At 49.4% G+C, this 14,671-nt stretch overlaps 5 protein-coding genes across 5 annotated transcripts; 3 read left to right on the forward strand and 2 right to left on the reverse strand.

Annotated features, from left to right (window-relative positions):
- Positions 1–698: 698 nt before the first annotated feature.
- N7516_001674 (uncharacterized protein) lies at positions 699–2,399 on the forward strand (the record flags this gene model as incomplete). The annotated part of the gene is made up of 5 exons (XM_057214394.1): positions 699–828; positions 890–1,371; positions 1,447–1,880; positions 1,945–2,180; positions 2,248–2,399. The coding sequence occupies 5 exons, from the start codon at positions 699–701 to the stop codon at positions 2,397–2,399; spliced, it is 1,434 nt and encodes a 477-aa protein (XP_057076277.1).
- A 269-nt stretch (positions 2,400–2,668) lies between these two features.
- Positions 2,669–5,285, reverse strand: N7516_001675 (fungal specific transcription factor domain-containing protein; the record flags this gene model as incomplete). The annotated part of the gene is made up of 6 exons (XM_057214395.1): positions 2,669–3,227; positions 3,312–3,559; positions 3,624–4,058; positions 4,138–5,014; positions 5,087–5,188; positions 5,248–5,285. 6 exons carry the CDS (start codon positions 5,283–5,285, stop codon positions 2,669–2,671), a joined length of 2,259 nt encoding a protein of 752 aa, XP_057076278.1.
- A 558-nt stretch (positions 5,286–5,843) lies between these two features.
- Positions 5,844–7,977, reverse strand: N7516_001676 (LCCL domain-containing protein; the record flags this gene model as incomplete). The annotated part of the gene is made up of 2 exons (XM_057214396.1): positions 5,844–7,455; positions 7,514–7,977. 2 exons carry the CDS (start codon positions 7,975–7,977, stop codon positions 5,844–5,846), a joined length of 2,076 nt encoding a protein of 691 aa, XP_057076279.1.
- A 1,522-nt stretch (positions 7,978–9,499) lies between these two features.
- Positions 9,500–10,471, forward strand: N7516_001677 (IMPACT family protein; the record flags this gene model as incomplete). Its single annotated transcript, XM_057214397.1, has 1 exon — positions 9,500–10,471. The coding sequence occupies one exon, from the start codon at positions 9,500–9,502 to the stop codon at positions 10,469–10,471; it is 972 nt and encodes a 323-aa protein (XP_057076280.1).
- A 2,948-nt stretch (positions 10,472–13,419) lies between these two features.
- Positions 13,420–14,667, forward strand: N7516_001678 (lytic polysaccharide monooxygenase AA11 family protein; the record flags this gene model as incomplete). The annotated part of the gene is made up of 1 exon (XM_057214398.1): positions 13,420–14,667. One exon carries the CDS (start codon positions 13,420–13,422, stop codon positions 14,665–14,667), a length of 1,248 nt encoding a protein of 415 aa, XP_057076281.1.
- Between the last annotated feature and the right edge of the window lie 4 nt (positions 14,668–14,671).

The following is a 14,671-nucleotide window of genomic DNA, read 5'->3' on the forward strand; positions in this document are numbered from 1 at the left end:
TATATGGAATGAGTCATGGGGGAATGACTCCCAACTTCACGTAGGGATAACTTGTGGGCCTATCACATTGTTCAGGTGAAAGGAATCAAAGGAATCAAAGAAATGAAAGAAATGAAAGAAATCGATGATTCATGATGGATCATCTCCCCCACAAACGGTAGTCGGTAGTCGATCCCCCTTTAATCGACCCGACCCGTTAGGTTCCTCTTTGAAATCAAAAAGATAAATGTGTGTCCCTTGCCCAATGGATTTCATTTACGTTGTATATTGAGATCTTCTACTAATTCGATTGGTTTAGATTCATCTCAGAATGCACCTCATCAATTTATGTATGTAGTTATAGTTAGTTATATATATCTAGTTACATATAAATAGTTACACAAATACATGTATGTAATCTGTAATCTGTAATCTGTAATTTGTCATCTAGTAAGGGCTACCTAGGCACTACGCGTGGGCAACTGTGTAAAATGAACCTCATTAGTTATAGAAATGTAAAAATGTATAATAAATATAAAAATGAATACATATGTACGAATATCATTTTACCCTGGTCAACATTAAAAAGCAATTATAGGATAGGGGTCACACAATGTGTTGAACTTGGTGATCACTCACCTATTTGTTATTCAACGTTACCTCCAGGGCTACATACTTGGGTAGTATTCCTTTCTACTACCCCAATCCACTCGGTTCCAATGCCTCCACGCTTGGTTTCCACTGAAGAAGTCGCTCGCCACGATTCCCCTAATGACTGCTGGCTGGTCATCGATAATCAAGTCTGGGATGTCTCCAGCTTTGCCCCAGACCACCCAGGTGGTGCTGAGAGTATGTCCTATCCATATATATAACTACTTTATATATCGCTAAAACAAATCCCTACACCAAGTTATCCTCCGTTATGCCGGTCGTGATGCCACCGCCGCCTACAATGAAGTTCACACACCAGCCACCATCAACACCCTCCCTCCGACCCAACTGATAGGCCAACTCGACCCGTCCTCGATCGACGAAACGTGGAGAAACCAATCCGCCCCACAGACCCCGTCCCAAACGACTACCAAACCCCAGCTGAATGCCATACTCAGCACTCACGATTTCGAGGATGCAGCTCGGAACTCCCTATCGAAAAAAGCCTGGGCTTTTTACTCCAGCGCAGCAACCGATCTGATCTCCCACAATAGCAACCAATCTTTCTACAGACGCATCTGGATGCGACCCCGACTCCTACGAAATGTTCTCACAATCAATACGCAAGTAACCATCCTGGGAGCCCCACTAGCTTTACCCGTGGTCACTGCACCCGTCGCGCTCGCTCGGTTAGCAAATCCCGCCGGCGAGAAGGGGATTGCAGGCGCCTGTGCAAAAAAAGTATTGGATACTGCGTATGATTCCTGAAATTGCACGGATCTGGATCTTTAATTTCTAGTCGCTGATGTGAATTAGATTCCCATCACCGCGTCCTTTTCCGGCGAAGAAATCATCGCCTCTGTTCCCTCCCAACACCCATTCTTCTTCCAGCTGTATGTCAATAAGCATCGAGCTTCATCGGAGGCCATCCTTCGACGGGTCTGGGATCTTGGTGTCCGTGCCCTTTTCGTGACGGTTGATACTCCTGTGCCCGGGAAGCGGGAGGCGGACGAGCGCGTCCGCGCCGAGCAGTCCATCTCCATGCCCATGACCGGCACTAGGGCCAGCCAGGACGCTAAGGGGGCAGGAATCACTCGCACCACCGGGTCATTCCTCGATGGGACACTGTCCTGGGAGGATCTCGCTTGGCTGAGGGAGCATTGGAAAGGGAAACTGGTGCTCAAGGGAGTCCAGTCGGTTGAAGACGCGCTGATGGCGGTGGAGGCGAGGATCGATGGGATTGTATTGAGGTGAACACCACCTCCCCCCCGCGGCAGTCTATCTATCGTAAGATGTGAAACTAACTAACCTCAGCAACCACGGAGGGCGGAACCTAGACACTGCTCCTCCTGCCCTTCTGACCCTCCTCGAACTGGGTCGGCACTGTCCTAATGTCCTGCGGGAAACCGAGGTTCTGGTAGATGGCGGTATCCGCCGGGGAACAGACATCCTCAAAGCGATCTGTCTAGGAGCACGGGGGGTGCTGATTGGTAGGCCGGTGATGTACGCGCTCAACTACGGGCAAGAGGGCGTGGAGCAACTGGTTGACAGTACGTCTTCCTTTCCTTTTATCCAACAGCTGTTGGGAAATGGATAAAGCTAATTCTTTTGTGATAGTCTTGGCGTCAGAACTGCAAGTGGCGATGAAGTTGGTCGGCATCACGGATCTGTCGCAGGCGCACAGAGGGTTGCTCAACACACAGGACTTGGACCACCTGGTGGTGCGAGAGCTGACTGAGCTTGGAAGTGCGCTGCGCGCAAAGATTTAACGGGTGATTATGAGCATCGTTATTTTCAATTTTACTGAAACACCTAGTGTCCCACCTGGCGAGGAGAAGCAAGCTTTGACAGTCGTAGTTATGAGTGCAGATAGATGTAAGGTTTTGCTGGACCGAAAGGGTGATATGTAGATTAGACATCAACGAGGTGTAGAAGTTGAGATTCATGTTACATTTATAGCAGCTGGCTATTTTGGGAAGAATTAAGACTAATAGTCAGCATGATCTAGTCTAATGACCACACCCATTAGTCTGTCTCTTCACGGCCTTCCCGGATTGAACTGCGACAGATCCTCCTCCAAAAGCCCCATCATGTACTGATTCCCCCAGAACCAATTCCCCAATTGCGCAGCAGTCCCCAAATCCTGTCCCGTCGCTTGAGTTGAATCAACCGGCGCCGAGAAACCACCCACATGCTGCGACAATTCCGCTGAACTAATATGCATAGCAGGGTTCTCTGCCTGGGAATATCCCTGCGAGTTTACCATCTGGGAATTATCGCTGTTCAGAGGATTCATATGAGTTGGAGGCGCCAGTCCGAGCGCACTGAGATAAACATCGAATTCCTGACCAACCTCGATGAGATTTTCTTGGTCTGCGGCTGCTTGGGTCCGGGTGTTGGCTTCGAAGTAAAGGCGGGCGACAGTGCCGAGCACTGAGCAAAGGGTGTGTAATCGTTCGATAGATTGAGAGAAGGTGGTTAGCGGTTGGAGGGAGGCGATGAACTCTTCGAGTAGGGCGAGATCGTCACCGTTGGAGGTTGTTATTACGTTGCAGAATATTACAATGAAGGGGACGAAGGGGGATATGAGGACGCCCCTATAGTTCTTTTGTCAGAATATCTTGGTCTGAGGTGGTATGGTCATTGCATCAATAATGGCGGGACCCTTTCGGCATTCTTACCAGTGCATGTAGGATATTTTCAGGGAATCTTCTGTCTCGTTGAGTGCTGCAACGCACTCGCGGTGGGTTTCCAGGGCTTCCCGTGCTGTCTCAATGCATTCGGGTATGAAGGTAGCGCCACGACCTGAGTCTGTTGATGCTGGGATTGCTCGGTAGATCAAGGTCATGATGGCCAGCCGACTAATCTTGTCGGTTGTGAGATACATGAGGTCTATATCGGATACTTTAAGATCCAACGACATGAATTTCTACATGTTTCACGTTAGCAACTCCTTCACCCAATCCTGTCCCAAATAATGGTGGGGGTGGCACCTCAAATGGCTCCATAACCTTCGACTGCATCTCAGCGGCCAATCTGTGCGCATGTGTGACTCGTTCACTTTCCGGTTTCTGCAGGGCCTCTGGGCTATACAAATATTGGTAAATTTCACTTTGGATAATTGCCGATCTAGTCCACCAAAAGCAGACGGGTCCCCATGGCTGACGGATATCTGCTGGGTTTTCCTCTAGCATCGGTAGGCTGATATCGTGGTTCTGGACGGATGAAGCACGTCCTAGACGCAGGGACATCATATTCAAAATTGTGTAGATAGTCCAGAATAGATTCTGCTTTTGGCGTTGGACTGGTACGGGGTCGTGCTCCATTGAAGTAAAGCGATGATATCCCAGTGTCTGGCAGAGATTCATCGCCGTTGATGCTAGCGTCCAGGCAACGGATGGTTTGGAAATCTCGAGTGCATGCATAGTCTGTGCTTGTAAGTAAGGAAATAAGGATTCCGGATGGGGAATGCCTGAACAAAATACAAAAAGAAAATGGGGGACTCACTCCTAGAGATAACGCGATGATCGATTCATGGTTTGCAGGCATCAGAATATTCAAATTGGCAAGTGCTGTCTCCAGGTTGTTGCGACACATCTCAATGTAGTGCTGGCGCTCTTCTCGCATACTGACGTCTTTCCCCATGTCCCCATATTCGTGGAAAACGCTGTACAGAGAAAAGTTAGTTACAATAAATGCCGCATCGGAGTAATCGTCTATGCAGAAGTAAACTTCGCGGCATTTTTCAGTGAAATATTTCACACTGAGGAAGGGGACGTAGCCACCAAACATGGCCGATGGTTTTTCTAGGTAAGTAAGCACAACTGTAAACGTCTGATTGGAATGAACCGTACCTTGAATCTTTCGCAAAATTTCCAGAGCCACTGGCAGAGGCGGCATCTCCAGATCACGAATGTCGCGTCTCACGCCCAACCTTGCATTATTGGTGAGAGGTTGATTCCCCTGCAAATCCGCTTCTCGCCGCTGGTTCTGGATCCCGACAAGTTGCTTTAGCGACGAGAGAGCCGCGGTGATCTTCGGACTCGACAAAACCTGCGGCGAGCTTTGGGACACAGCAGACTCAAGGAACGCGCTCGCGTAGGCCCCATGGGCAGTAAGAGATGAGCTGCCCTCGAATCCAGCGCTGGAATCGTGCTCCTCGAGGGTACGATTGGCTAGATACAAAGGGCCCTTAGTCTTTGCAGAGTTCGGTGTAGTAGATGGCGGCTGCGAAGGGGTTGACTTCTGAGGCGAAGGGGCGAAATGAGACCCGCTCCAGTTTGGTGCTGTGAGGCCTTGTGGCTGAAATGTGTTTTTTGCTAGCTGTTGAAGAGTACTTTCAATGCTTGCCAGGCGTTCCTCGATCAAATCGATCTTTTTCTCGCTGTGCTCAAGTCAATGGTGTCCTATGTCATAAGAGGGGAAGATGCTCATACTATTGATTTGAGATTAAAACCCGCCGCCGGGGCTCTGATGGCTTCTGGCCTTCGCCGGTAGATCGGCAGACGATGCCGGAACTTCGGCAGTTTGAACATGGGGTGCGCTTATCGCATCGAATCTGTGACGATGTGAGAATCGAGTCATGACATCGTGCTACTCCAAGTTGCACCTGCATACCTTTCGGAGGCGGCATTGATCACACTGTATGCATCCATGAGTAATATTTGGTTAGCCAAAGCTGTATCGTCGAAGGATTCTTCCAAAGGGTGCCTTTTCTAAAGTTGCTACTTTTTTGATTGTGGAACAACACCTACTGCACGTCGGACCAGCGCGCTTGGCACCTCGCGTCTCTCATTATCAGATCCCCCGTGCTCCATGGATTCCAATATGTAACACAGGAATTGGTAAAAATAGGTAGGGATGAAGTTTCAAATTGTGAGCTCGGGTTTGGTTGTTGCCTTGGCTCGTGCCGTCACGATCACGTGGTATGCATTTTCTGACGACAGCAGAGATAGATATATTGAATCTAGATGGCTAATATAGACCAGTACCAGACATAGGCAATCATAATATTTGATATCTTCATTTAACGTGACCAGTCATGAACGAGAGTAATCCAGCGAACGCCGTGCCTGTTCTATTACTCCAATGGGCACAGCGCGTCCAGCACACATGAACCAAAAGTGTACAATCAATCTAACTTGCAAGGTGCGGTAGAATATAAACACGAAAGCAACTTCAGTTTCCAATGAAGAGGGAAAGCGAAAGCGGATCTATTTCTTGGGAGGTGCAGGGGGCCACCACGCGCCATCGCTTAACCAGACTCCTGTCGGGCTATAAACGCCAGCCTCGGAACCTCTCAAAAATGCGAATCGGAAGAAGAGGTCTTCGGGTTTATCGTCAGAATCACTATCAGCCAAAAGAACCGATTTGGGGTCAATGTTGGTGTCCAAGTCACGACTGACTAGACGAGGATTTGTCTGTAGCTCCAGGCCATCATGACCATGGCGGTGCCAGGTAAATTCCCCGCGCTTGTCTTCATCAAGATAACCACGCCAGCGCTCTACGTCGTTGAGAAGAACCGAGACGCCGTCCACCGCTAGATCTGCCATACGCTCGTGTTCCCACAGAGCAAATGTGATGTTGCCATTGCCGCGCCATGTGATGTTCGATCCTACCTCTGGCAGGGAGATATTCACGGATGCTGTCGTTATATTGGGATAAGTAGCACCCCACCAGCCATGGATTCCATCTCCGAGCGGCGCTTGCTCTCCTAAAGCTGCCGGGGTCTCAATGATCGAGGCGAAGCCCCACCGCGCAACTCCGTTGATAAAAAGACCCAGCAGCAGACCCTGGTAGATGAGCGAGGGCCGAGTGGGAAAGGCTGTTCCCGGAATAAGGAGAATGGCGAGGATGTAATGATGAATTCGAAGGCGAAGTCCAGGGAGAGGAAGCAAGATCAAGATGATGAGCCCCATGGTACAGTATATCTTCAAATATCGTGGAAGTAGACCTCCCTGGCGAATTTGCCACGCCTGACTTAGGATAATCGAAATCACGATTGGGATGACAAGAGCCAATGCCAACTTTGCCCCGGGTTGTTTCTGAATATCCATCGGGGTAAGACGCTGCAATGGAATCAACCGTGCAAAAGTGTAGTTGTTCAGAGCTCCAATGAAAAGTGGGGGTAGGAAAAGGAACAACTTTGAAAGCTGGTAGATAGGCGAAGAGATTGGCTGCAAAAGCGGCGCTGCGCAGAACTTGTAAAGGACATAGACGACAAACGACGCTGGCAGCAGCCGTGATAGAAGACTGGAGACAAGGTCGGCCAAGAAGGGATACGAGGGTGGGTCTCCAACAAGTCCAGTATGGCAGAATACCATGAAAAATGTACTGAAAAACAGCACGGGCGGCGATGTACAGAAGAGCCACAGGACGCCAACGGCAGCGGCGGTGATTCCAAGAAGCGTCCAGCGTGGATCTGCCGGGCAGCTAGCTTGCGGCGAGGATAGCTGGAGAAAGCTGAAAGCCTTCGGGAAGGTCGACGGGAACCCGGCGGACAGAATGCCGTGTTGCTTGACTGATGGGAAAGAGTGCGCTGCACCTTCAAGCTTGACAACACCGCAGCCGCCATCGTTCGAGATAGCACCGACATGGATTGCGGCCTGACAAATAAAGCTATCCGCACGGTAAAATGCCACATCCGAGGAATCCAGCTTAGGCCCTCCAATAACTAGGCCTTGGTAGTTGTATGTATTATTCCCCACAATGTAAGGCTCCAGCAATTTGGTATCACGGCAATTCGCAGGACATCGGAAGGGAATAGTCGAAGAAGAAAATGGACGGCAGTCGTTCCCGTTAATACCACACCCATTTCCGACCTCCCTAAATCAATCGCATGTTAATTTTATATCACTATATGGGGTTGCATTTCGGCACGTACCAGAAGTTCGTCGAGCATGACAACGTCTGAGGCCGACCGTACCCTTCGATATAGCCGGAAGAACGCGAGTGTAATAAAATCAAAAACCAAGGCAAGAACCAAGATATATAGAGCAGCAATAAGAGTGCAGTCTTAAATTTGCGCTTGGGAAAGAGACGGTCGAGGTATTGGACTGGAAGCTCTTGGACTCGCGGAAACAGCGGTTTCAATAGAAGCATATGCGGTGGATCGGGACCCTTAACCCAATTGGCGGTGGCGCGACCGACCTTTCGGAGAGGTAGCGGCACCCATCCCCAGCGAAATGACTTGGATGACTCCCGCAGCCAGATGGGAAGAGTGCTGCCAGTCTCGACGTCCGGCGGCGGGAGATCTTCGGAAGTGTCGGGATCGTTGAGACGATCGTTATCGTCAAGCAGTGGGGGAACATATAGCCTGGCAGCCTCCTCTCGGCCCTCTCCAAACATGGCGAAGCGTTGGCTTGGAGGGAGAGTGTGGTGTAGTTGGAGGTGTAGTTGGAAGGACAAAAATGAATGTAACGAACGATGCGGTATAAGGTATGACCGCGGTCGGTGGCTGATGGGCGCTAGCGTTGTGATGGGCCGTGGGGATCTTCGTTGATTGGTATGCAAGGCGGAAGATCACCAGGAACGCGACCCTGGAACGAACAGAGAGAGAGGGATTTAACCGTGCTAGGCCTAAATCATGAAGAGACAGAGATATAAATACAAGAAAAAGGCAAAGGTATGGGAAGAAAGAGGGACGAGGTACGAAATGAGATCTGGGGAAGAGACAGTGAAGGCGGATCCGTCAGGCAGCCAAGGCAGCCAGGCACCCAATCAGAACGACGCGTGACGGTCCACGGGGTGGCAACACGATCTCTCTGTCGACAATCTATCTTTGGATTGATCTTCGATTCGGGAAATATCACATTCGGGAAATATCACAAAGACCGCACCAATGCAGGGAAAATCTTCGGATGTGATCTGAGCTTTTCAAACTATATCGTCGGTTCCATCCGTGTGGTGTTTGTCCTACGCTGTGTGACAATAAGGCCAGTCCTGACACTGAATGACCACCGAAAAGACAATGATTGGTGGCGTTCCTCAGGGCTTTCCGAGAAATTGAAGACTCTACTTTCATCCGAAACGAGACAATTGCGCAGATGACTATTATGTCTTGATCGCAGTGTTGACCTCATTGTCGTCATTCTAATGTTGCCGTTGCCAAAATGACGAGGAGCCCGTCCAATCTACAGGCACCACCACATCAGCATCCATGGGAACACATGCTACCCCAATGTACCTATAAATTTCCCACCTGGGCATACTCCCAATACAGCCAGATTATGTTTCTTGGATAAATTAAATTCCAAATGTCTCGGGAAAGTCAATCATTTTGGCCATCCCGGCTAGAAGATTAAGGCGACATAAGACATGAAAAATGACCTTTCCCAATAAGATCTTCTGATCTGGAAATCTAGAAGCCCCTCCAGATCTCAACCCGACTGTTCAATACGCCCACATGTACCAACCTATAGTTATATTCAGTGGATATTATACTAATATTAGCATTATGATGCCAGATTTCATATAAAATCGCTCCAAAACCAAGTTGAACTTGACCACGAATTCGCACCTGGGAGGATTACTGAAGAGATATATAACGATTGGGTCTATAGTTACCAATTGTAGTACCTAGGTAGTACTATTGGTACTTCCACTTACTGTATAATTCACTAACAAAAATAAATACCCCTTGTAAAAAAGTAAAGCTTCGTGAAAATCAATTAGTCCAGTGAGTTAATTAATACATGCAAGCTTAAGAGGTCTACCCAGGTACTTCCTGTGTGAATGGGACGGTACTCACCACATTAAAATAATCATGTGCCTGGGTGCCTGGATGCCTGAACAAACTGTGGGGTCAACCTTTGCTCACAAATAATCAAACGCTCACCCCGCACGAGCATTGAGTTCTCCAACCGGCACAATGCCTCTAATCCCCGAGAACCAAGACCTCGCCGAAGAAATTGAAGCCGTAAATGCCATATACGAGCCCGACACAATAACCGTAACTCGCACGACCCCCGGAAACGCGACAACCAAAAACACACTCGACCTAGGAAGTCCCGCACACTTCAATAGCAACATCCATACCACAGTGGTCACCCTCCAAATCCCAGAACAACAACATCTATCCTTCATTCTCGGCTTCGAGGCCTCATACCCAGACTCCCGACCCGCCGTATTGGGAACAGCATCAACCGCCGCGCGCGGGGAAGGCAAGATCGCCATCGATGTATTGGAGGATATCGTACAACGGACCTGGCAGGCCGGCGCCGTGTGTCTATTCGATGTAATCAGCGAAGCCGTCGATATATTCCCGGAATTGAGTATCGGGCAAGACGATGTCGGGGGTTCGTCTACTCAGACACCAACTGTCGACGCGTCAACCGCCACAGACGCCTTTGAAGCTCTTTCCCTGCGCGACGCATTCGGCCTCGATGCCCCGCCCGAATGGATCCTCTCAGACGTGGTCTCCGAGAAAAAATCGGTTTTCGTGGGCCGTGTTGCCCGTGTTACTTGTCTTGCGCAGGCGCAGGCCTTTATTGATCATCTTACGGCTACGGATCGGAAGGTTGCGGCCGCGACGCATAATATTAGTGCTTGGCGCATTCGGCAGAAGAAGGATGGGGATGCGGAGGGTGAGGCTGTTGTTCAGGATTATGATGATGATGGGGAGACTGCCGCTGGGGGCCGGTTGTTGCATGTTATGCAGTTGATGGATGTGTGGAATGTTGTGGTTGTTGTTACGAGGTGGTATGGCGGCATTCAACTTGGTCCGGCACGGTTCCGGCTCATTAATGATGTTGGTCGTGATGCTTTGGTTAAGGGTGGATTCACGAAGGAGAGGGAGGAGGCTTCGGGTGCGGAGAAAGGGAAGAAGAAGGGAAAGAAATGAGGGGAATGGTGATCTCCCTGATGACTTTGGATGCTCGGGAGTCCCTGGACGTGAATCCATTCACATGGATAATTAATTTTGGCCCGTGCGAGATGGATAGCATGAAACACCTGAGCTTGTATGACCAGGGTGCCTGATGGAACCCCAAGCAGGCATCAACCGCACAACTGCGGATACAACCTTCCTTCTTGGAAAGTGGGGGACTTTATGTCTTCCTACGGCTTACCGCGCTGGAAAAATGGTGTGACCCATTACGATGCTGGCTGCAGACTACTGTCGACAAGCAATGCTTGAATTTCATCGCCCCTGCGAGCTGGGAGCCACAGCGACATCATTGGGAAGATTCACATCTCACATGCAGGGCTGTCGAATCTACTTTAGCGCCCACGACTTGGTCAATGTCATATGTTGTAGCAGACCGGTCTAAGTAGGCAATTTGGAACCGCCGCAGGCGACAGAAAATTGCTGTTTTGGCAAATGTACATTGAATGTTTTGAATAGAAAGAGTTGATAGTGCACGCTATCGAACAAACCCAATCAGGCACTTACCATGTATCAAGGTAGTTTCCCAGGGCAAATCGACTAAGCCCTATAATCAACATGTTCTAGACCTGAAGTTACACGTTATATTGGACCTGGATGTCATTTAGTGAAAGCGGCTAACTTGATTTGGACATTAGGCTGCATTATTACTACGATGACTTGTCTCGCTTTATCTCCATTGGATGGTATCTGAGGTCTCGGGTAGCCACTGACGTATGTAGAAGGTGAGACCATGTGCGATATATGGCCGCTCTCATGTGAACCGTCATGCGAACTGTGATTGGAGGATCTCACGTCCAGTTCTAAGGATATACATCCTGTGGGCGCTTAGATCAAAATAGTCATATACGGGCAAAGAGCGGAGAGTGCTACATCCATAATTTAATTACAATAATAGACCAGAGATTTAGTTACCATCAGATAATAAGGAGTAACATTAGAAGAATGGTGCATAGGGGGAGTTTGTAATATACCAGGCCAAGAGAGAGATATATAGTTAACTATATAATATAGTTTTCGATTTGTCAAGGCAAACGCACCACTACCATTGTATACGACGGACTAACAGACAAGTCACAACTACGCCAGATACAACCCTTGACCCTTGATTGCATCTCTAGGATTTCATTTTCGAAATCGCAAACACGGATCCCTATCTTAGTCCGAAGGAGTATTGCGGTCTGTTCGAAATTGCAGGGAGTTAACTCGGTGATTAAGATTTACGAGCTTTGGGGTGTATATATTTCTTTGGAGAATCTAGACAATAGGCTTTATGCTCCGTATAAAGTATGTTGCAGTGGCTTTCATATAGTTTCTAGCGGAGATGGAATCCGCCAAGTACATTTGGTGGAGCTGTGGCCTAACGAAGATGATCCTGGACCACGCTTATAAAATTACAACGTAGTATGCTTGACATCGCTACGGAGTATACGGAGTAGAGATGTTGGAAATCAAATTTGACACATTCCATTCGGAGATGTCACACTTTAATTGTATATACCTGGTGAACTCATTTTCTCAACTTCAAGACTTGGCAAAGGGGAAAGACTTTTTGTACCGAGTACCCCACACATAAGTGCCGGTGTGAGATAGATTGGATGAAGACTGAACTAAGGATGCCTACTTTGAATTACATGTTCTTGTTTCACTGCGTCATAGGTTTGGGTACAAATCGGAAGGGCTAACGATGGGCACTATGGAGTATGTTGTAGGTAGTACGGAGGTGAACATGAAACACACCTGTTGACGTTTGTAATTGGTAACCTTGGAAGCGAGAAAGAAAAAAAAAAAAAAAAAATTGAACAGGGCGGCTACAACGATACCCAATCCATAGGTTTGTGTTGCTAGCGGTTGATGGTGCGACAATCCAGGGGGTGGGAAAGTCTTGTACCTTACAGTCTGTGCAGTGTGGTTGGCTCTTCTCCAGCCGCCCATCGCCCCAGTTCAGCGGGTAATCAAGTTGTCTCTCGGGTCTTCCTACTGGTCATCTTTTTAGTTTTGAACTGTTCAGCCTTTCACCGTCTAAACGACCCAACCTCAGTGGACAAAATGGAAAAAACATGACTTCTGAAACATCCCCTCTCCTCCTTGGCCTTCCCCACCCTCCAGGTCTGTGGATACTATACACACACACACACACAATTGATCGGCCAGATGTCTCTGCATTCTCGGAGATCACACCAAGTGTGTCTGGTTAATTGCCATGCACATAGCATTGGGCCATTCAGAGGCTGAGACTCGGAATTTTCGAGATGCTTGAAGGGCCCGAGAGTAACCCCATGTCCGTCACTATATATAATCCCTGACTCCAATGTTGCATGGTCTTTCCTTTCCTTTTCTTCTTTAGTACATTCCCCTTTCTTCTTTTCTTACTTCTATCGATTCGACATTCAGGCTAGACCTGTGTCACTTTCCTTTCCTTGCTTGATCTTTTTGCCTGTGGCAGAATATCATACATTCCTTTTCTGAAACCCACGTTTTGATACGAAGATAAAACAAAGAGGCTATCGCTATTGTTCATTCAACAAAGAGATACTGAAAATAACATCCAAATTTGAATCAGTTTGTTTCATTCACTCTGACACAAAGGTATTGTCTTGCTGCCTTTGTTTTATCGTTGCCTCCGATCTATATCGGTCTGATCCATTGTGGGTGGTCTATTGTTGAGACGCTATCTGCCTTGTCTACAATAGACCCCCTCAATGAGACTGTCGATATATATACTCCTGAACCTCTCATCTTGTCCCTCATATTTCCAAATCTCTCATCACAACGCTAACAATTCCACTACAAGATCCATTCCTTTTGACATCTGATTCCATTCGTCTGGCACGAATCGATTCCATTTGCAACATTTATCTGTCGAACAAGATCTCAAGCAACCCCCAAAAGTTCAATCATCCAAGATGTTCATCACCTCCAAAGTGATCGCTGCCCTGATGGGCGCCTCCATGGTCAACGCCCACATGATCATGAGCAGCCCCACTCCTTACAGCAAGGACAGTCTCAACAACTCGCCTCTGGCAGCAGACGGCAGTGATTTCCCCTGCAAGCTTCGCGACAACCCCTTTGAGGCCCCCTCCACCGAGACAGTCATCGCCATCGGCGAGTCCCACCCACTGACCTTCATCGGCAGCGCCACCCACGGCGGTGGTTCGTGCCAGATCAGTCTGACCACCGACCTGAAGCCCTCCAAGTCTTCCGAGTGGAAAGTCATCAAGTCCTTCGAGGGCGGCTGCCCCGCCGATGTCGACGGCAACCTGTCCGGCGGTCCCGACGTCGTCGATCCTTACACTTTCAACTTCACTATTCCCGACGGCATCTCCGCTGGCAAATACACCCTCGCCTGGACCTGGTTCAACCGCATCGGAAACCGCGAGATGTACATGAACTGCGCTCCCATCACTGTCTCGGGTGGTTCCTCCAAGCGTTCCCCTGAGGAACTCGAGAGACGCGCTGCCAGCTTCCCTCCCATGTTCGTCGCAAACGTCAATGGCTGCACTACCCCGGAAAGTGTCGATATCCGCTTCCCTCAGCCGGGTGACATTATCGAGTATGACGGTCAACCCACCAACCTCGCAAAGGAGGGCTCCGAGGCTTGCACTGGTACCGCTACCTTCGGCGGCTCCGGTAATACTGCCTCGGGCTCTTCTAGCTCTGGCTCAGACTCTGGCTCAGACTCCGGCTCCAGCTCATCTGGTTCTGCTTCACCCGCCTCTTCCTCTGCCCCCGCAGAGGGCGCCTCCACCGCATCCGCCTCGGTATCCGTGGCTCCAGTCCCAGAAGTTACTCCATCGAGCTCACCCGCCGAGACCGAGCCCGAGCCCGAGCCCGCATCTTCTTCAGCAGCCGTCCCAGCTCCCGTGACAACCCCTTCGTCCTCCGGTTCTGAATCCGACTCCAGCTCCAGCTCCGGTGCTCTGACGGGTAACTGCAGCACCGAGGGCCAGTGGAACTGCATTTCAGGCACTTCCTTCCAGCGCTGTTCTGCTGGTACTTGGTCCGTCGCCCAGCAGATGTCGACCGGCACGCAGTGCAATGCTGGTCAGGGTGCGGAGCTTGTTGTCACTGCCAGCAAGAAGGCGCGTCATGTCTCAAGTATGCGCTTCCGCAACCGTGCCTTCGGTGCTCACCACGCCCATGCGCTTAGCTAGATAC

This window comes from Penicillium verrucosum, assembly GCF_028828655.1.
Source record: "Penicillium verrucosum strain IBT 35672 chromosome Unknown utg000001l_segment0_segment0, whole genome shotgun sequence".
In the NCBI taxonomy this organism is placed as follows: Eukaryota; Fungi; Ascomycota; class Eurotiomycetes; order Eurotiales; family Aspergillaceae; genus Penicillium; species Penicillium verrucosum.